The sequence below is a fragment of the Corylus avellana genome, chromosome 1 (assembly GCF_965113065.1).
Source record: "Corylus avellana chromosome 1, dhCorAvel1.hap1.2, whole genome shotgun sequence".
NCBI classification, from domain to species: domain Eukaryota; kingdom Viridiplantae; phylum Streptophyta; class Magnoliopsida; order Fagales; family Betulaceae; genus Corylus; species Corylus avellana.
Window position 1 is genome coordinate 38792963 of NC_142490.1, and position 22333 is coordinate 38815295.

The 22333-nt window shown below is 37.0% G+C and overlaps 2 protein-coding genes across 4 annotated transcripts; both read right to left on the reverse strand.

Moving 5' to 3' along the window:
• Positions 1-10361: 10361 nt before the first annotated feature.
• Positions 10362-11097, reverse strand: LOC132172750 (Pollen Ole e 1 allergen and extensin family protein). The gene is made up of 2 exons (XM_059584311.2): positions 10908-11097; positions 10362-10716 (listed from the first exon to the last, which is right to left on the reverse strand). Exons 1-2 carry the CDS (start codon positions 11059-11061, stop codon positions 10370-10372), a joined length of 501 nt encoding a protein of 166 aa, XP_059440294.1. The 5' UTR covers positions 11062-11097; the 3' UTR covers positions 10362-10369.
• Positions 11098-15104: 4007 nt separating this feature from the next.
• Positions 15105-19878, reverse strand: LOC132170219 (14-3-3-like protein C). Of its 3 annotated transcripts, none has more exons than XM_059581116.2 (7): positions 19624-19878; positions 19146-19452; positions 18969-19056; positions 18231-18340; positions 17945-18093; positions 15281-15325; positions 15105-15191 (listed from the first exon to the last, which is right to left on the reverse strand). In XM_059581116.2, the coding sequence occupies exons 1-7, from the start codon at positions 19694-19696 to the stop codon at positions 15184-15186; spliced, it is 780 nt and encodes a 259-aa protein (XP_059437099.1). In that variant the 5' UTR covers positions 19697-19878; the 3' UTR covers positions 15105-15183. The 3 variants fall into 3 exon arrangements, with proteins under 3 accessions (XP_059437099.1, XP_059437098.1, XP_059437097.1); XM_059581115.2 differs by having other exon boundaries at positions 15105-15186; positions 15267-15325; positions 19624-19877; XM_059581114.2 differs by having other exon boundaries at positions 15267-15325; positions 19624-19875.
• Between the last annotated feature and the right edge of the window lie 2455 nt (positions 19879-22333).

Genomic DNA, 22333 nt, shown 5'->3' on the forward strand with positions numbered 1-22333 from the left:
AGTTTTGGCTTTAGTCAACTTAAAGCTGCTTTGAACCAGCTTAAATTTCATTTCAATTGGACCGAGGGGAACGAGGTGTTGTATACCAATTAAGTTGTGTTAATTACGGGTTCTACCTTGTGAGTCCTCTCTAGGTTCTCGTGAGAAAACTTAGTGACAAGGTGCCAATCTTCTGGTTTTTATGATCGAGGAGGATAGAGTAGAAGGTAAGAGTATCGAACTCAAGCAATGTCTGACGGCATTGAGGAGCTCTGTGGAAAGGTTAAGTTTATTGGAGGTGAAAGGGAGGGGATCTCAATATCTAAAGGGGAGGTCGCTAATGGAAGGGAAAGAGGAGAGCACTGTTTGGTGGGGAGAATAGGGGAGGAGAAGAAAATAAACAAAGAGGCTTTCAAGATGGTTTTTTCCCGGTTATGGAGGATTGTGGGTAGTGTGGTTTTCAAAGAGGTTCAAGAGAACACCTGGATTTTTGAATTTTCTGTAAAAGTGGATAAGGAGCATATCATGGAGGGACGACCATGGTCTTTCGATAGGCATATATTAATTTTGAATGATTTTGATGGGAATGTTCCTCCATCTTAGATGCAATTTATTTACTCACCTTTTTGGTTTCAAGTTCATGATTTACCGTTGGTGTGCATGAACAAGATGGTGGGGACCAAGCTAGAAGTTTCTTTGGGGGAGGTGGAGGACATAGATGTGGTTGGAGATGGAACGGGATGGGGACACTGCCTGTGTATCAGAGTTCTGATTGACCTAAGAAAGCCATTGGGGCGGGGGAGAGCATTACATCTAAATGGGAAGATACATTGGGTTTTTTTCAACTATGAAAAGCTGCCTTTGTTCTGCTTCACATGTGGAAGAATACTTCATCGAGAGATAGGATGCACTGAGAGGAAGCAATCGCAACAACATGCAGAGGGTGGTACTAAACAATGGGGAGTACATTTGAGGGCTGACAATCTTAGACGCAGAGTGGGGGGAGAGAATGGTGGTGGAGATCCGCATGTGGCTGGAAATTCCCAAGGGTCGGAGGCGAAGGGGTGGTGGCAAGACATGTGGCAAAACTTCGATGACAAACCTTGCAGGGGCATAACGGTTGTGAGGGGCGAAGCAGTTGTGCTTCGGAGCAGAAGGGGGAAAATTCAACACAAATCCCGGAGGACGAGGGTAATAGAGCGAACATGGAGGCTGTACGTGGAGGGAGTCCTGTGCAAATATTGAATTATCAAAGCGTGGGACCAGTTGAAGGGAACAAAATGGATGTTGATGTGTCTGAATACAAATGTTTCCAGAAGGGTCAACGAGTCACTCCTTTGGGTGGGCTGATTTTGGCAGGAGGGAAGTCACAAGAGCATAGGCTTGCAGATATTATTAGTTGGCCTTGTAAACGTGAAGGAAAGGAGCAAGGAAATTTTATGTCTTCAGAAGAGGCACTGCTCACGATGGAAGTGGATGCGCATGTGGAGGAGATGGTAAACCCAGCTGTCGTAGAGGGCCATGCAAACGGAATGGAAATACAAAAGCAGATGCTAAAGGATAATTTGTCCTAGGAGGATTTACAAGGAAAACAAGAGATGGAAGAGAAGAGGAGTGGGGAATTACTAGTGAAGACGTAGAAAAGAAGGGCTAGAGGGGTTGGGGGGAGTGAGGTGGAAGGTATTAAGAATGGGAAAATAGGGAGAAAAAACACTAAACGGAAGATAATAGCAGTGGAGGTGGATGGAGTGGGAACAGACTATGCGAAGAAAGCCCGGTTGGAGGCAAAAGGTGAGGATTCTATCCCATAGATATTGGCGGAGGCTAGAAGTCAGCCTCGCCAAGCGCCATGATTCTATTAAGTTGGAACTGCCGGGGGCTTGGGAACCCTAGGTCCATTCCTGATATTTGCCAACTGGTAAAGGAAAAGAAGCCTGGTTTATTGTTTCTAATGAAACAATAAGCACGAAACAGAGAATGGAGTGGTTATGAGTTAAGCTAGGATTCGATGGCTTATTTGTGGTTCATCCTGTGGGGCGTAGTGGGGGTCTCGCTTTACTTTGGAAGGCAGATATGGGGCTGGAAATACAGAATTACTCACGGCGCCACATTAATGCGGTCATAACACAGCTGGAAACAATCAAGCAATGGAAGTTCACTGGTTTATATGGTCACCCGGAAACAGCAAAGCGAAAGAAAACGTGGGAGCTAATGCATCATCTCAAACGGTTTTCTCCTCAACCTTGGCTATGTGTAGGTGATTTTAATGAAATCACAGATCAAAGCGAAAAGATAGGAGCATTTTTATGGAAGGAAGGGCAAATGGACAATTTTTGTATGGCTTTTGAAGGGTGTTCTTTGAGTGATTTAGGATTTATAGGTTCTAAATATACGTGGAGTAATTGCCGCAGTGATGGTAGTTTTATAAAGGAGCGGCTTGACCAGGCTGTTGCAAATATGGAGTGGGGTGCGATCTACAAAGAAGTCGAAGTTCGAATTTTGGCGGCCCAAACATCGGATCACAAACCGGTTATGGTAGTGTTCAATGAGGAGGTCCGTTAAAGAAGGGGTGCAAATAAAGGCTTCAAGTTTAAGGCAAGTTGGTGGGTGGATGAGGAGTGTGGGACTGTCACACAAAACGCATAGGGCAGCATTGGTTTTTTAGGAAACCCAATCAGGTCAGTCTGCACTAAACTTGAGCAATGCCAATCAGCTTTGACCGGTTGGAGTAGGAGGAAATTTGGCCAAGTTGAGGAGACTTTGAAGAAGAAAATGAAGGAGCTGGAGTTGCTACAAAAGGTTGAAGGTCCAAGCAACCAGGAAGCAATAAAGAATTTACAAGCTGAGATTGACTTCATACTGGAACATGAAGACATGAAATGGAAACAAAGGTCTAAGCAAAACTGGTAATGCTTTTGTCCAATTACAGATACTGAAGGTTAGGAGTGGAAATAAGAAGAAGAGATTGGGAATGCTTTTGTCCAATTTTATGAGAAATTGTTTACTTCAGGTGAAGCAGACGGAGTGGAGGAGTGTCTAAGGGGGATGGAGGGCCGAGTGACCAATGCTATGAATGTTCAGTTGTTGAGAAGGTTTGAAGCAGGAAAGGTGGATGTAGCATTATCACAAATGCAACCACTAAAGTCCTCCGGTCCGGATGGTTTTGCAGCCACATTCTATCAAAGATATTGGCAGACGGTGAGGGAGGATGTATGCACGGCTGTTTTGACTTTCCTCAATAATGAAAGCTTTGATGAGGACATCAATAGAACGTACATAGTTCTAATTCCTACGGTAAAAAATCCAACTCATATTACAGATTACCGTCCTATTAGTTTGTGTAACGTCATTTACAAGCTTATTGCTAAAGTACTAGCTAATATGATGAAGAAGGTGTTGCCTTCTATCATATCTCCATCCCAAAGTGCTTTCATTCCAGGCCGTATGATAACTGATAATATATTAGTAGCTTTTGAGGCACTCCATACTATGGATGTCAAAATGAAAGGTCGAGAAGGCTTCATGGCGCTCAAGCTCAATATGAGCAAGGCCTATGATAGTGTGGAGTAGAGTTTTTTGGAGACAGTCATGCGGAGATTGGGTTTTGCAGATAGATGGATATCACTATCCATGACTTGTATCCAAACGGATTCTTCTTCCATACTTATCAATGGGAAGCCTCATGGTAAGATTCAGCCAACACGGGGACTTCGACAAGGTGACCCCTTATCTCCATATTTTTTCCTGTTGTGTGCGGAGGGTCTTAGTACTATAATTGAATGTACAAGGAGGGAAGGTTCGATCACTGCTCTACCGGTTACTAGAGGGGGTACTCAATTCAGTCATCTCTTCTTCGCGGGTGATAGTCTCTTGTTCTGTAAAGCAAACGTTGCTGAGCTAGCTAGGATTCATGAAGCATTGCACATTTATGAAAAAGCCTCTAGACAATAGTTGAATGATGGAAAGACAGCTATTTTCTTCAGTCAAAATACTATTCCGGATGTCAAGGCTGAAATTCTTACAATGGTAGGGGTGAGTGCTACACAGAGGTATGAGAGGTATTTGAGATTACCAGCTTTGATTGGGAGGTCAAAATTGAATGCTTTTGCAGATATTAAGGGAAGGGTGTGGGAACAAATGAATGGGTGGAAGGAGAAATTTCTTTCACAAGCAGGGAGGGAGATTCTTCTCAAAGCAGTCATACAGGCCATTCCAACATACACAATGAGCGTTTTCCAACTACCTAAAACCTTGTGTAAAGACATTAACTCTATGATGGGACGGTTTTGGTAGGGCTCAAAGGAAAATAAAACGAAGATAGCTTGGATGAGTTGGGACCGAATCGGAAGAGCTAAAGATAAAGGAGGCTTGGGTTATAGGGACTTGGAGAGCCTTAATTTAGCTTTGCTTGCCAAATAGGGGTGGCGGTTAATTCAACAACCATATACGCTTCTTGGGCGAATCTATAAGGAGAAATATTTTCCCAATGGTACTTTCTTAGAGTCATCTTTGGGAAGGCATCCCTCATACGCATGGCGGAGTATATGGAACGCAAGGAAGTTACTGCGGGAAGGTCTAGTATGGAGAGTTGGAGATGGTCGTTCAATTAAAATTTGGGGGGACCGTTGGTTAGACTCACCATCAACTTCTCTATCCAATCTCCTGTACTCGTCCTTGATAAAGATGCTAGAGTGAGTGAGCTTATTGATGAAGATACTAAATGGTGGAAGACCAATATGATACATGAGGTGTTCATGGAGGAAGAGGCCAAAAGTATTTGCAGGATGGCGATCAGCCCTATTTCTCAATGGACAAGTTTGTGTGGGTGGGCACAAAAAAATGGCAAGTATTCTATGCGTAGTGGTTACCATCTTACTAAGGAGCACCGGGATGGTTTGGGAGGGAGCACATCAAACTCCAATCAGTTTACTCAATTATGGAGGACGGTTTGGAACTTTAGGGGGCCAAGAGCTGTCAAGATGTTCCTTTGGAAATCATGTAGTAACATAATGCCTACTAAGGAAAATCTTCCAAGCGAAAAATTGCTGATGATCCTTGTTGCTCCATCTGTGGAGTTGGTACAGAGACACTTGGGCATATAATTTGGAGTTGCCCTGCTACCCGTGATGTATGGGTGGAGAATAAGAAGTTGTTTCATAAATGCTCTAGTGATGAGATTACTTTTTTATAGTTTTTTGAGAAACTGTAGGAAAGGTTGGATGATGAAGAACTTCAGATTTTTGTTTTTATAGCTCATCAGATCTAGTTTAGGCGAAACAAATTTATTTTTGAAGGAGAATTTATATCGCCAACTAGGGCAAACCAAATAGCTACCACTCAAGTAGAGAATTACAGGTTGACAGAGCAAGAACAAAGAAGAGGTGGAGTGCTCAATATTGTGCCTGTGGTGCCACGATTAGGGCTGAGCGTCTGTCGGTAATGTCAGTTTCGGTAGAAAAATTTTATTTTCGCCTTTCGAACCGACAATGTCGGTAAAGTCGGTTATTTCACTGACTTATTCTGCAAAGTTTTATTTTATTTCGCATTTCGAACCAAATTGCGATCAGTAAAGTTGGTGTTGGTCGGAAGTCAGTAAAGTCGGTTTCGGTAATGTCGCTATGTGAAAAAGTGACAAATTTGTCGGTAAAGTCGGTCGAAAGTCGGTTGGTAAAGTCGGTTCGGTTAAAAAACCTCTTCCACCTACCGAACCGAAAAATTCGGAATAAAAAAAATCATGCCGCCTATTGTCCACCATCTAGTCGGTAACAGTCGGTGTCGGTCTAAATCGGTCGGAAGTCGGTTAGTCGGTAATTTGCTCAACCCTAGCCACGATGGAAGAAGCCCTTGACTGAGGTGATTGAAGTCAACTGGGATGCCGTGATTGATATGCCAGGAGAGCGAATGGGGGTGGGAGTAGTAGCACGGGATCAAAATGGAGATGTGATTGGGGCAATGTGCATGACAAAACCATATATCATTGATCCAGCTACTGCCAAGGCAGTAGGGGCATGGAAGATGGTGGAATTTTGTTGACAGATGCGGTTCTCCAACATTATCATTGAAGGGGATTCTTTGGAAGTGATCCAAGTGTTGAGAAGGGAGACTAGTTGCTAGACTAGTTATGGTATGGTGATTAATGAGGCTAAGATGGGTCTCCTAAGTGTTCCTCTATGGGAGGTTAGTCATGTAAAACGTTGGGCTAATGCAGTTGCCCACACATTGGCAAAACAAGCTCTTGTAATAGGTGATGACATAGTCTGGAGAGGGATACCCCCTGCTTGTATCCAGGATTGTGTGTTGCTTGAGAAATTTATTCCTAATGAATGAGAGAAGTAAGTACCATTTCAAAAAAAAAAAAAAAAAAAGTTGTGTTAATTACCTAATACTTTTTTTTTGAAACACATAATAAATATTATTAATGATATTATAATTAATATTTGTAATTAATAATTATTGGCGTGTCACGTCAATTGACACGCCAATAAACCATATTGACACGTCAATAAAATGATTTGCCACATCAAGAAATATTGACGTGTCAAAATGACACGTCAATAAAGATTGACATGTCATTCTTTATTGACGGGCCATTTTGACACGTCAATATTTCTTGATGTGTCATTTTGACACGTCAATATTTATTGATGTATCATTTTGATACGTCAATAAAGAGTGACGTGTCATTTTTACACGTAAAAAAATATTGACTTGTCATTTTGACACGTCACTCTTTATTGACGTATCAAAATGACACGTCAATAAATATTGACGTGGCACAAATCGCCACATCACTAAAGTATATAAATTAAATATTTTTTAAAAAAATTAAATCGAATTTAAATTTAGCAACGTGGCAATATTTGACACGTTGCTATTTATTGACGTCTTGAATTTGCCAAGTCACTAATTTGTGACGTGTGAAATTCAACACGTTAATAAAGTGTTTATTGACGTGGCACTAAGTAACACGTCACTAAATAGTGACATAGCAAAAAATGGGCTACTATAGAGACGTCAAGAAATCCTTTTTTTTTTTTTTTTTTTTTTTTGTAGTGTTGACACCCTCAACTTACATCCTATACACACGCACACATGCACATGACCCAAATTTACCCCTTGAATATAGTATGCAAAACGTTCTATTTGCTTCATTGATGCCTGGGACTAATATTGAAACTAGGGTGAAAATGCGGATGCGGGTAATGGTTATTGATATCCGCATCCGCATCATGCGATTACTATCCACATCCTTGCGGATATTATCCGCTATTCGCATTTGAGGTCATGAACATTTTAGACCTTGAAATTGTAATTCACTAATTTTTTTTTTTTCTTTTACATGTCCACACAAGAGAAGGGGCGGGGAGATTCGAACTAGTGACCTCTGCTTCATGAAGCGTGGTCCACAGCCGATTGAACTATCCCTTAGGAATGTAATTCACTAATTATTGCTTCTACTAAATACCAAAAAAAAAAAAGACATTATTTATAGTTGAATAATATTATTCATATCACACTTTCTAATCATTTTGCCAATAAATTTTCATCACATACATTATTTAATATTTAGTTTCTAGCCAATAACATTACAAATCTAGCAAATATAAGAAGCGTAAATTACAAATCTAACAAATATAAATTAAAAAATATTAAATATAATATATATGTATATATATCAAATATAATATATATTAAATATATAAAGGAATGCGAATGCAAATAATATCCGCATCTGCATACCCTAAAACCTCTATTCGCATCTGTATTTGCGGGTATTAGTTTTTGCTATCCACATCCACATCTATATATGCATGTAGCGGATTGCGGATAAGTACGGATAGCGGATGCGGGCGGTTATTATCTACCCGCATTTTCACCCCTAATTAAAATGAGAGTAATGATATAAGGAGGATTAGAGTCCCCCTAGAGTCTTTCCAAATGTGATGTGGCTTTTAAAATTACCATTGAATTTGAGATTATCATTACGAGAAAAGTAGCAGAAAGACAAAAAACCTCGCCCAAAAAAAGAAATTTAATAAGGGAAATGTAATTATAATCCGTTGGGATGTTGGTTATATCAAGTTTGCTGAATGGTCCCAAACAAGTAATTGCAGACCCAAACTTCTTAACTAATAATGATGATCAGTGTCCAACACCAGTACGACCTAACTTCCAAATTAACACAAAAACAAAGCTATTGTAGATATTGAATGTCACCAACATTTTTTTATTTTACGGGCTATCATTATTTGGCGGCTGACAAAGACGGATCATATCTCCAAATGGACCAAATCAAAGTGCCTTCATTCTTGGGAGGCTCATCACAGATAATATTTTGGTGGCTTTTGAGGTGTTTCACATCGTGGATGCTAGAATAAAAGGCAAGGGAGGAGTTTATGGCCTTAAAGTTGGATATTAGTAAAATTTATAACAAAGTGAAATGAGATTTTTTGGAGGACATAATGTGGAAGATCGGTTTTGCATAGAGATGGATACAGTTGTCTATGATACGTGTCAAAACAGTGTCCTACTCAATACTCATTAATGGGCAACCACATGGCACAATAATTCCTTCTCGTGGGCTCAGGCAAGGAGATCCTTTGTCACCATTTTTTTTTTTTTTTTTTTGGTGCGTGCGTGCAAAATGGCTTAGTTCTATTCTTCAGAAGGTAGAGAGAGACAAAATTATAAGGTATTCCCATCACCAAGGGTGACATGAGATTAAATCATCTATTTTTTGCGGATGACTATTTGTTGTTTTGTAAAGCAAACATGTTCGAATGTGTTAAAATACATGAGCTTTTGGAGTTGTATGAGAAATCATCGAGAAAAAATTTAAATAACGAAAGACGTCTATCCTTTTCAGCAAGAATATAAAGAGAGGAGCAAAAGAACATAGTTTCTCTTTTGTGGGGGTAAACTCAACATAGAGATATGACAAATACTTGGGTTTACGAGCTCTAATAGGCATGTCTAGAATAAGTACCTTAACAAGTATCAAGGGGAGGATATGGAGTAATCTCTATCCTCATTTGAATAGAGTAAAAAAAAAAAAAAAAGGAGCAGGATCCTCTCCATGTGGAGAGGATTCGGTTCGAAAAAAGGGGAAGATATTGAATAGAATAAATGGGTGGAAATAAAACTTTTTGTCATAGGTGGGGAAGGGAATTCTTCTGAAGGCGGTCATTCAGGGTATCCTTACTTACACTACGAGTGTTTTTCAATTGCCAAAATCTTTTTGCAAGGATATAAATTGAATGATAATGAAATTTTGGCGGAGCCATAAAGAAAACGACTCAAAAGTTGCTTGGGTGAGCTGGAAAATAATGGGGCTTTCAAAAGCTAGGGGTAGGTTGGGATACAAAGATTTGGAAAGCTTTAATATGGCTTTACTGGCGAAGCAAGGGTGGAGACTACTTCACAATCGCGACACATTGGTGGCAAAAGTATTTAAGGGGAAATACCATCCAAATGGGACATTTTTGGAATCTAACCTTGGGTGGAAACCATCTTATGTTTGGGAGAGTATATGAAATGCAAAATCCCCTTTAAAAGAAGGATTAGTGTGGAGAGTGGGGAACGGAAATCTGTTAAAAATATAGGGAGATAGATGGTTACAATCTCCTATATCATATAATGTCTCCTGCAAGGATCCTTGACAGAGAAGCTAAAGTAAAGGAGTTCATTGATGAAAAATCAAACTGGTCTAAAATTCATTTGATAGAAGAAATTTTCATCAAGGAGGAGGCGTATATTATATAGCTTCCATGAAGTATGATTAGAAATAAATGATAAAATAGTTGTTTTGGGTAAGCAAACCAAAACAATTTTTTTTTTTTTTTTTTTTCAAAATTCTCATTTACAAACAAATTGCTGCATTACAACGAAACCTTTTTTTATTATTATTTATAAAATTTTGGTTAGATACCGATTCACACTTGGTTTTTCCAAGAGGAAAAATTATGTACCTTCGAAAAGTTCTTATGATATAGAATTTATTGTCCAAGACATTTATGTTGCATGGTTCCTTTGCAAGCAAACCATGTGATAATTTAATTAAGCGCAACACACACACACACACACACACACATATATATATATATATATATATATATATATATATATATATGGCAGACAACAATAGATTAGAAATGAACATCCAAACCCCACAAACTATAACAAAAGGAGTGCTAGCCTACAAGACAAATAAAAGTAGGAGTAAGGCTAGAAAAACCCCTCTCATTGACACATTCATAACTTTCTTTTCGTAATACGTAAAAGAAAAGAAAAAAAAAAAAAAAAAAAAAGAAAAGAAAGAAAAAGAACAAGAAAAAAAACTCAATTTATTCAATAACAAATTAAAGGGAGTCCCTATGTGAAATTATCATCTTTATTGGAGAATATCGTCGACAGTCATTCCAAGTTCCCTGAGGGTCTCAGTGCACTCAGGAAGAGGTTTCTCCCTCAGGAAGCCAAGAGGATTGGCAAGGCGTATTGGCGATGAAATGCCATTGTTCTTTGTAAGGGCAACCCTTGCGCTTTTCTTGAGGAAAGGATCCTTGCTCACCTCACTGCATTTAGGGTCACTGCTCTTCTTCAGCGCCACTTCGCAAATATCTTCCTCATGTTCTCCGTCCACTGGAAGGCGGTAGGTTCCCGACTCGTCAGTCTCAGCCTCGCTGCTGTATAATAAGCTACCACCTTCACGGTTCCTGCACTCCAAGGCCACCTTTGCACCTACACCAACACGTAGTTTCTGTTAAATCATCACTACCTCAAAAAACTGAAACCGATAGAAATGAATGAATTTAATGATTTAATTTATATTTTAACATTACCCAACACGTAAAATATTTAATTGAAATGGAAGGTAAATGAAGAAGACAATTTAGACTACTTTTGATTTCATCAAAAAATAAAATTGTTACCTTTCATGTACGTGCTGAGCTTTGTTACGAATTGGATACGGCAAGTGTCGCAGTAAATTTTTCCCTCCACAAAGAAGCGGCTTTCACAATAAGCAAAACCGAAGAGGGACAGGAAGCAAAGGGCGGCGGCCTGAAGGATAATAGACTTTGCCATTCTTCCTGGTTAGTTTGCCCTAATTTCTTATTTGGGTTGAAGATTTGGTTTAGAGGACTAGGTATAAAAAAATGAGGCTCTCTTTTATAAAAGAAAATGATGCAAGTTATTGGTGGAGAATTGTTGAGACCTTCTTGTTGGCTTGTTATTTGTTTGAGGTTGTCATTGTTTCCATGTTTATGTGTGGTTGGAAAAAATTATTTGACTCGCTCTTCAATTCCTTGAATCTCTCTTTGTCTTGAATATTAACTTATTATTAAGTTTCTGCATTTTCTTTAATAATAATGAAAGACTAGAATAGTTCCACCAATAATAGGTAGTCTTAAAAACCACAACCGACAAAATAACATGGCTGCGCCGCAAATTTGTTCATAACAATGTACAAATTTACAATGACACTATACTACTACCTTAATTTTCAAGGATGTGTCTTTCTTCACTGATTTGTACTGTGTGTTTGTAGATCAGCTTCCTATAAATATTAAAAACAAACCGTGAGCGTTAAATTACAATTTACCAAAAAGTTTAAGCTAATAAGAAGATATAAATTTAATTATTTAATCAATATTTTAACACTCTTCTTCACCTGTGGGATCAAATTTCTTTTTAATAAGTGAGGTCCAACATGAGGAATATAAATTATATTAAATTACCATTTATCCCAAAAACTTAAACTTATAAGAAGAGTAAATTTAATTATTTAATCAATACTTTAACAATAACTATTACGTATGATCTTCCCAAGTTTCCTAATGAAATATAAATACACTTAAAATGATTATTTATGTATTACAATGTTAATTTCGTATCACAAAGTGTAAAAAAATTTAATAGGGTGTCAGGCTGGTATGTTGGTATGATCTGTAATTGTTTTAGGATTCCAAATTCAATCCAACCCTTAAATAAACATGAACAAAACACAATAAAAACATAAGAAAAAAAAAACCCTAAACTTAATTTCAACCCGCTACACACCCTTAGTCTTTCTTAGCATTATGAAGGTATAAAGTTAAATTTTAGATCTAATTAAACTCTTTTATAATGTTAAGCCATGCAGACATTGGATTTCCTTTTCTGCTGATTTGGACGCAGCTGAAAATAGTCCCAAGGTTAATATTGTTACAGTAAGGCATATCTTTTGAAGTACGAAGAGGATTTGAAAGGGCACTACATGTAGTAATTACCTCATTTCAATGTCCAAAAAATCTTGCTTTCTATAGAATACGATCATTGGGAATATTGTTCCACATGTTTTCTAAACAATGGTATCATCGGATGTTTTGTATATATCTATTTTTTAAAAAAAATAGTGGCTTTTTGAGTGGGTGCTTAGCAATGCTGGCTTCGCATCGGCCTTTTCTAGTGGTGGTTTGCTCGCACCACCGCCCTGCACAACCCAATGCACCACTACGATTCACACTATGTGTATCACCATAAAACACGACATACAACAAAAGCATAGCGGTAGAACCACGCGTGCGCAACGAAAACAGCGTCGTGTGCACCTCCGCAGCATTGTGGAAGCGCAAATGTAAATGCAACACCGTGAAGATGAGAAAAAAAGCCTACATAGAGTGGTTTATAAAGATAGTCATAGGTTTTAAGTCGCGCATTGCCTAGTTACTATGTGAAATTAGGCTTTATAATGAATTCTAAAAAAGCTCCAAATTGACTAGTCATTTTGGGGTGATAGCGCAAACGTGGCTATCGCTTTTTCCTGGGCCATTACATATGATATCAGAGCCATAGCCCAAACTGATATAGGGGACCGTGCACAAGCCGATGAGGGTCGCCAACGAGGATGTTGGGTCCTAAGAAGGGTGATTGTGACATCCCACATTATCTGGGTATGGAAAAGATGATGTGTTTTATATGGAATATGTTCTCTCTAAATGGTATGAGGCATTTTGGAGGTAAACTCAATAATAAAACCGTGCGGGCCAGATTGCCTAGTTACTAGGTGAAATTGGACTTTATAATGAATTTTATAAAAAGTTCAAATTGATTAATCATTTTATAGTGATAGCACAGATGTGTGGCATCATAGATCTATGACACCACACCTAGCAGTTTTATGTCATAATGAGACCGAGCGGCAAGTGGTGAAGGAAAGGTAGTGATGGAGTTGGGGCAAATATGCACCTTTGCGCTGTGATGGAGCACTAGCGCTGCGATGAATGATGGATCTACGGCAAATCATCGCCACAAAAGTTGCTACAGGCAGCGACTTTGTATGCCATGCAACATCAGGCGAAGATAGTCACGATTGTCACAGCGTGCAGTGCTATGCCACCGTGTGTAGTTAAAGGGGTGGCGATGGTGGGTGAAACAAAAGGAATATATTTATATCATCATATTAATATTCGGGCATTATGATGTCTAGATATACAATTATTAAGAGATATCTCTTAAACTTTCACGCATTTTAAAAGTGCTCCTAAAGTTTAAAAACTCTCAATTAAAAGCATCAAATTTTCAATTATCTCATTATGTTAGAATTTCTCGTTAAATCTCGTTGAAATTCTCAAAATACCAATTTTTTTTATTAGAAATAAATAAAATATAAAATTGTAAAGATTCATACGTTTATTTATTTTTTATAGAAAAAACATCTTTGCAATATTTTTTCCTCATTTTTGCAATTTTTTTTTTTTTTATAAAAAGAAACAGGAATATTTTGAAAATTTTGATAAAATTTAACTAAAAATCCTAGCAGAACAGGGTAACTCATAAAATTTCTTCCCTCTCCTCTTTCTTTCTTTTTCCTCCCTCCTCTTTCTTTTCTCCATTCTCCCTTCTCTCTCTTTTCTCGCCTACACCCTCTCGGGTCTCCCTCTCTTCTCTCGCTCACCTGGTGAAAACAAGGAGGAGATCCATCAGTCTAACCCAACTATTCGAAGAGAAGAGAACTATCGACCCATAGATAGTGCAAACTGTTGAAATAGATTTACGGACAATGAGTCAACGACAAAACTCCACCTATAAAACAATGGACAAGTCTATAGAAAGACCCCGATCTTGAAAGACCGAGAGCAGTCCAACACCCAGGTCGGTAAAAGTTCTCTTTGAGGGAGTAAAGTTAGATAAAATGGTAAGTATATTTATGTGCATATATCTCTCTATATGGTGCGGAAACATCATTTTCTTATATAGATTTGTCATCGTAACGACTCATGTAAAAACGTTAGCCACATTTGCGCTATCACTCTAAAAAGACTAGTCAATTTTGAAACTTTTTTATAATTCATTATAAAGCTCAGTTTCACTTAATAAGTAAGCAATATGAGACTTAACATTCATAACTATCTTTATAAACTACTCACTTTATTTAGGCTATTCGTCATCTTTTGAATGTAGAAACGGTGTTACAATCGCTTCTTCCATTGCTTTCTAGGGTTTTAGGGACTTCCACCAATAGTTTGTTACTAAAGTGATCTCTTTCAGGTGTTGAGTGAGCTAGCTAGAAATGAGAGAATCAATTACAAAGCGTTGCACCTTAGCAAGTATACTCAGGGGTCTGAGGCCGTCAGGTTTTATTTTGGCTTTGTTGGTATAGGCATCTCTTGAGGCCTTCGTGGGCTTCTAAGCAGTCGGGGCACAACAGTCCGTCGGTAGAATTGGAGTATAATTCTATGAATACAGGAGTGATATGTGTTGATTTATACAAAAACATGTAAAAAATAGTATGAGAGTATGGTAGCTTATGGCTATGTCATTTTTTGACAAACGCACATTTAGCAAAAGTTTAAAAATGAAGATTTTGCTAAAAAGCTTTATTTCTTGAATACAATCCCAATCATACTCTAAATGGTGTCATAATATCAATAGAAGAATATGAAGAAAAGGATGCATCAAGACATCTTTTAAAACCTGAAGATTTAGTCAACATCACGTAGGGTAAATACTTTCGAGGTTGTAAATGGGATGACAATCCAAAGAGAAACTACAATCACAAAGATAAAAGCCACAGGACAGCAACAAATGGATAGAACCAGAATTCCTCTTGAGAGAGAGAGAGAGAGAGAGGGGGGGGGGGGGGGGGGGGGGGGGGTAAAGGCACCCTAGAGCTCAGCAGGCAACAATTTTCCCCGTCACGTTTTGAACCCCAAGCCACGGACTAGTTCACTTCACTGCCAAAATAAAATTAATAAAGAAATGGGGACAAAAACATAACAAAAATCATTGCTAAAAAGCATATAAGCTACCTCTGCATCTTTACCTACACCAGCTTTAGCAAAACTGCCCAGTTTCTGAGCTTCTTCAGCTGCAATACAAGAAACAACAGAAAATACCGACTCACCCAGAAACATAATCAATATTTAATGCAAAAGGTCAATAAAATAACCTTACAGTAGAGGAAACATAATGCATTATAGGAGATGGGTTTGGAACAATAGTAAGAGGGAGAAACCAAGTTCAAATCACAGTTCCACAAGATCTTGACAGAATCATAAGATTATTTAGATTATCAGCATAAGTATTCAAAATCCTCTATTTTATGGAACAGGAATAACCTAACTCATCCTTTATAGATGAACGGTTTCTGAAAATAGTTCTGACATCCAGGAGTACTGAAGAGAACTAGGTCAATTTTAGATAATTCTAAAGTACAAAGAAAACAAACCTGATATTTTGTCAACATAACGTCTTTGATGAAATGAGGAATGCTACATTTCTCTAAAATTTTCTCTAAAATTTGCTCCCCAAATGTTGTGTCACAATCCTATGAAATGGTGACACATTTTCCCAAAATAATAGATTACATAGGATTCTGACACATCATTTGGGGAGCAAATTTTGAAGAAAAATTTGGAGAAGTGTAGCATTTCTCCAAAAGGAGTACTTCTTAGAAATATACGAACGTAACACCAACAGATACACAAACAGTAACATGGCAGACTTCCTAAATTGAGAAGGGGAAGGAAAAAACTTCACATTCATATTTCCTGGTAAAATAAAGTGACAATTGTACCTCCTCAAGATGTACAAGAACATGTGCAAGAAAAACTTTGTAGTATCAATAAATAAGGTAAAATGTCAAATCTACGCATAGGAACACGGTTTCATATTCAGCATAATTCTGGACTCTTAAATAAATAATACTAGTGGTTTTGGTGCACAGTCCAATAATAGGGCAGAAAAATATTCTTACAAGATTTCCAACCATAGAAAGAAATTGAAAAATTGTATAAAATATTCCACTACAATCTGAAAAAGTAAAAATTCAATCTATCATAAATGCAATTATATCATGAACAATAAGATAGAGATGATAACTACAACAACTGACGAGGGTTGAAACCTGACAATTTCTACCCAAGTGCCTCAATCACTCATTCAGTAGTCTCTGCAGGACTAAACATGATACACCATTGCATCATGTAAATTGGGGTGACAAAATGGGTACCTGACACGACCCGATTACGACCCGTAGGTACCCATTACACAATTAGCCTATATACAGACACGACCCGTTTTACCCGTTTAAAATAACCAGGTTTAATCTGGTAGACACGACCCGTTAAAACCCTAAACTATAAAATTTTAAAAAATAAATAAAATAAATAAAAAAAAAAAATTGTAATAATAATACATCAATACAGTCAATGCAAAAAATTGAATTCCAAGATATTAAAGGCTTTAATAAAGGATAAGAAACAAAAAAAAAAAAAAAATGGAAAGTGACCGTAATTGTACTCCAAAAGAAATTACTAAACTCATGATTTCACCTAAACTTAAAACAAGCAAGCATATTGAATAAGTTCATTTATTAAAATAATTTTAGTATAAAGAATTTTAATTTTGCTCAAATTACATTCCACTAAAAAAGAATTATGTATATTTCAACACAAAATATGATATTTGTATATTTGAGCATATGGGAAAGCGGGCATGTATGAGAAGATGAGCTCCGTTATGGATTATATGAAGAAATGGTCTTTCTCCCCAACAATTGTTACTTTTAATACAGTGATTGAGGTGTTTGGAAAGGCTGGAAATATTGAGAAGATGGATGAATACTTCAAGAAAATGAAGCATCAAGGAATGAAGTATTTTGAGAGAGCAAGCAGAGAGTGAGAGAGGCAGAGGCACGGTTTAGGACCTTTAGGTTTACTTAGTTAGAGTGTCTCTGCCTTATCAGCTTATCCTTTAGAAAAAAAATAATAAATAATAAATAAATAAATTCAGGGTCTAGCTGGTCGACCCGCCAGACACGAAATTACCGGATCTTAATCGGGTAGACCCGATAAGCCTAAACCCAATACCTGTTTTTTCGTATCGTGTTCGTGTCGGGTTCGCGGGTTGTGTCAAAATTGCCGGCCCTAATCATGTTGTAGATAACACGAAGAGCTAAAGAAGAAACCTATGATCCCTACTTACCAAGTAGGCACTTGACAATACGACAGCATATATATGCCAGTTTCAAACGCCAGTAGGGACAAAAGAATCCACATCAATTGTCTTTCTCTGAACTATACTCAGATTATTACTTTCTTTAAAATACCCTCTTTGATTAATTTTTCAACTAGTCCTGAATGTAACTGTACACATGAACATAACCAAACAGGTTCTATTCAAGACCCTAGATAGCAATGCATGTTTTCTGGATCTGAATCGAAAAGGTTCCTCGGCCTTCTTCTGCTTTCAAAATGTTATATTATCATTTTGAGATCTCATACTCAAATTGACTCAGAGACTCTTACACTACCTCCAGATAAGTCCTACATTTGCAAAAAGATAGACAAGTTGATACAACAGATATAACACGAGCTTTTTATCTAAGAAGATGTTAAATGATGAAAATTGGTAGTGGTGACTAAAGTATCACTACAAGTAAAAGTCTAGGTAACATTAATTTACATTAGAAAGATACAGGAATTACCTTCATTCTCTGGGATGTCAGAAGTCCACAATGTGAGGTTGTCCCTCAAGAGCTGCATAATTAACGTGCTGTCTTTGTAAGAGTCCTCGCTCAAGTTATCCAACTCCGAGATGGCTTCATCAAAAGCTTGCTTTGCCAGGTAACAGGCCCTGAGGTACAAAATTAGCATGCACGAGGTACAAACAAGTAAACTTTCTCTTTCTCTCTCTCCCACACACACATACAAACAAAGAAACTATTTTATTATAAATTAACAGCAAAGAACAAAAGAATAGCATACTTATACCTTTCAGGAGAGTTCATAATCTCATAATAAAACACAGAGAAGTTCAAGGCCAAACCCAGTCTGATGGGATGAGTAGAAGGTAAATCAGTTTCTGCTGTAGTAGAAGCTGTCTGAAAAAAAAAAAAAAAAAAAAATTAGGCAGGAGGTAAACAGATTGGGCCAATTCAAATGGTCAAAAGACTTGGAAACCACTTTAGCATTCTACAGAAAAAACAGAGCCAAGAGTTTGTCCCTCAAACCAGTATAACCATTCAAACTCTCTCTACTTTTTTCATCATCCACAGAGTATATATATATTACAAGGGTCAAAAGCAACCTCTGTTTCCAAAAATGAGATGAAAGGTCATAAGGGGAAAAGAAATTCAAGAAACAGAATGAACTCTTCATTGAAAACAAATACCTTCAAAGTAATTACACAGCGTACCACAAATTCATAACGTACACATCCTTGCAATCAAATGATCAACTACCAATTATTCATCTTCATTTTTAATTTAAATTAATAACAACATAGCCTAAATGACAGCCAAGAAAATCATATAGACTTGCATTTTGTATTTCCACTATCAAAATCAAACCTTTAACACATTTGGTGGTGACAGAACACAAAAAATAAAATAAAATAAAAATCTAGGCTAGGGTTCATAATTTGTGTTTCCTTCATTTTATGTTCCTTCACTTTCTTAGCCAACAAACAAAGCACAAACCCATTCCAAGAGCATCCAAAACCGACATTACCTCATACGCTTTCTTCGACTGATCAGCAGCCTCTTCCCTCTCATCACCAGTCTGGAACTCCGCCAAATACCGATAATAATCCCCTTTCCTGCAACCACGCCGAAAAACCTAACTCCCACCCAATCAAAGAACTAAAATCCCCCAAACCACAGCTATCACCAAAGAGAAATCACTCACATTTTGTAAAAGAACACGGTGGACTCTCCGGCCATGCACGCAGGGATGAGATGCTCATCGATGACGATCATGATGTCGCTGCAAATTCTGGAGAGCTCGGACTCTATCTTGTGCATGTACTCCTTGATCCGCTCCACGTTCCGATCGTTCCCTTTGGCTTCCTCTTTCTGCTCGATCGACGATAGAATCCTCCACGACGCTCTGCGAGCTCCAACCACGTTCTTGTATCCAACGGACAGCAGGTTCCGCTCATCCACGGTCAGCTCCACTCCCAGCTTCGCCACTTTCTTCATCGCATCCACCATTTCTGCCAAAACCCAAAGGATTAAGGCTAAAACACAAACTGTAACACCAGTTCCGCTGCCGAGAAAACGCAGGGAAAAAATATACTAGTGTAAGAGCGGTTTTCTCAGCAACCAAACAGATTATTCGGTCTACGGAATTTTTTTTTTCAAAAAATAGAAAAAAAGGGACAAACCGTCGTAGCGCTCGGCTTGCTCTGCAAGCTTGGCTATGTAGACGAAGTTCTCTCTTTCTTCTCCAAACGCCATCGCCTATCTCTGTATGTGTGTGTGTGGGTGACTGAGAATATGAGCAGAGGAAGATGGGTGGTTTGGTTGGGTGCGCACCGTGTGGGAGGAAAGAACTTGGGGAAGCACGGTGTGGGAGGAAAGAACGATGATGTGGATGTCCCATGCGCGGCCACTTCGGGTGAACTTAGCTCTGCGGCCCGCAGGGTATCTAATTGGGCAGTGATGTTCACGAGACTTGACGCGCGAGTGACGTTAGATGGAAGAGCAATGATGGGGGTGGGTCAGCACTGGTGGTGGAATTGGAGCTCAAAGCAGGAGAAAGGCCGTCACATTTATGGGCTTTTTCTTTTTAGGGTTCGAAAATTATGGCTTTATTATTATTAATATTTTTTTAATTTTTTTATTGAGATTCCACAAATTTCCTAAAATAAAAGATTTTTAAATTTTTAAATTTGAGCCATCAATTACATTTAACGGTCTAAACAATGTAGAAGTTTGTGTATTACTGAGGTAATTAATTTTAGTTTTCAACATGTCAAACTCATGTGCCTCATAACACATAAACCCTGTATTTATTTGAACAGTTAATGCAATGAATGACTCAAATTTAAAAATATAAGAATCTCATATTTTAAAAAAGGGAAAAAGTGCACTTTACCGCCCAAAGTTTGAGGACATTTTCAATTTGACCTTCAATGTTTCAATTTTTGCAATGCATCCTTCCAAACTTGCAAATTGTTTTCAATTCGACCAGTGTTATCTCAAAATTCTTATATTGCTCCTAATTTATTTTTTATAAAAAAAAAAATTTAAAAAAAATATGGCCACCCCTTTGGCCATCTTCTAAATTTTTATTTTTTTTTTTTTATAAAAAAAAAAAAATTAGGGGCAATATAGAAATTTTGGGGTGTGCATTGCAAAAATTGAAACATTGGTGGTCAAATTGAAAATCACCCCAAACTTTGGGGGGCTAAAGTGCAATTTTCCCTTTAAAAATTTTAAGAATGTCATATTCTAATCCTTTTCTTTCGTTAGAAAAATGCCTTTTTTTCATCTGTAACATGGCCTAGCTAACTGTATAACCACTTTTATAAGCGGTTAATAACCGTTAACTGTCTAACTTTATATATAATAATTTATACTTTTATATTAAATACTTTTTCTTTTTTTTTTTTTTTTTTGACATGTCCACACAAGGGAAGGGGGAGGGAGGGATTCGAACTAGTGACTTCCGCTTTATGAGGCATGATCCACAGCCGATTGAGCTACCTCTTAGGGACTTATATTAAATACTTAATATAATGTTTTTGTGTTTTTTGGATTGATTTTAGACTTGTAATGTTTTGGATTTATTATTTAAAATAAAATTTCAAATTTATTTAAAATAATCCCAAAAAAGAGGTACAAAGAAACCTCAAAACACTATAAAAAACCCATATATAAAAAAATGATTATCAACTGATAGTTATTGGTTTTAATAACCGCTAACCACCGGTTATAAAAATAACTGTTAATCGCATAAGAGGAACCGTTGTGGTTTTAGCCAATAACCACTAATAACAACCGCTTATACACCCCTAGCAGGAAAAGCAAATTGTGTTTATCGTAACACAACGGCAACAATGCAATAATTACTTTTTAACGATTCTTAAAGAATTAGATTCATTTATCATGTTAATTTCTTATCAAAAGATTAATTTGCTGTATTTTAAATAACTTATAATTTCAGTCATTTAAAAGAAATAAAATGAAAATCACTTTAAACACTTCATATCAATCAACCCCTATAAAATGTGGAATAAATGTGTATTAAGAGTAGTAATACTTTAAGATTAAACACGTGTCATAACAACACAATTAATTGTCTACCCAACAGCTGATCACTTCCACATCATAAAAAATATATATATATTACCAAAAAAAAAAAAAAAATACAGCAACTCAAAATGGTGGGTTTTGATACTCATAATATTCAAAGTATGTTTGAATTGCGTTAAAAAGCTTAAAAAGGTTTTTTAGGCAAAAAAAAAAAAATAAAAAATAAAATTTGTTGGCTTGATAAAAATATTAAAAAAACTTTTTCTTTTTTCTTTTTGGTTCTTAAAAAAAAGTTCAAAACTGTGTTATGAGAAAACTCTAAGATAAGAGTAGACATTTCGTGCCCACGAAGAGTGATTTGTCATGCTAGGTCACTGATATATCCCCTCCTTTTCTTTTTTTTTTTTTTCTTTTTTTTTTTTTATTTTTTTAAGAAAAAGCATTTTTCATCCCATTCCCGATCACGTTGTCAATCTGTCAAAATTTGTAAGACATATATAATAATATATTATAATGTAATTTGAAACCCAATGCTTTCAATATAATATCATACTGTAAATTAAAATCTACTCCGCAATATATGGCATTTGGATTCAAGATTCCCAATCTCATATCAACTTATCCGATCATTATTACATTACTGTCTTCGAATAGTCTTTTTAAAAAAATAATAATAATAATAATAATAATAAAAATAAAATTATGAAGTAAAAAAAGTATGACAAGCATACCCGACATTGAAAATCCATATTTGAATATGATTATAATATTTATAATGATTAATAACACCTTACTCTTTAGTTCATTTTGAAGAGTAGTGTTGTCCAAAATTTTTAA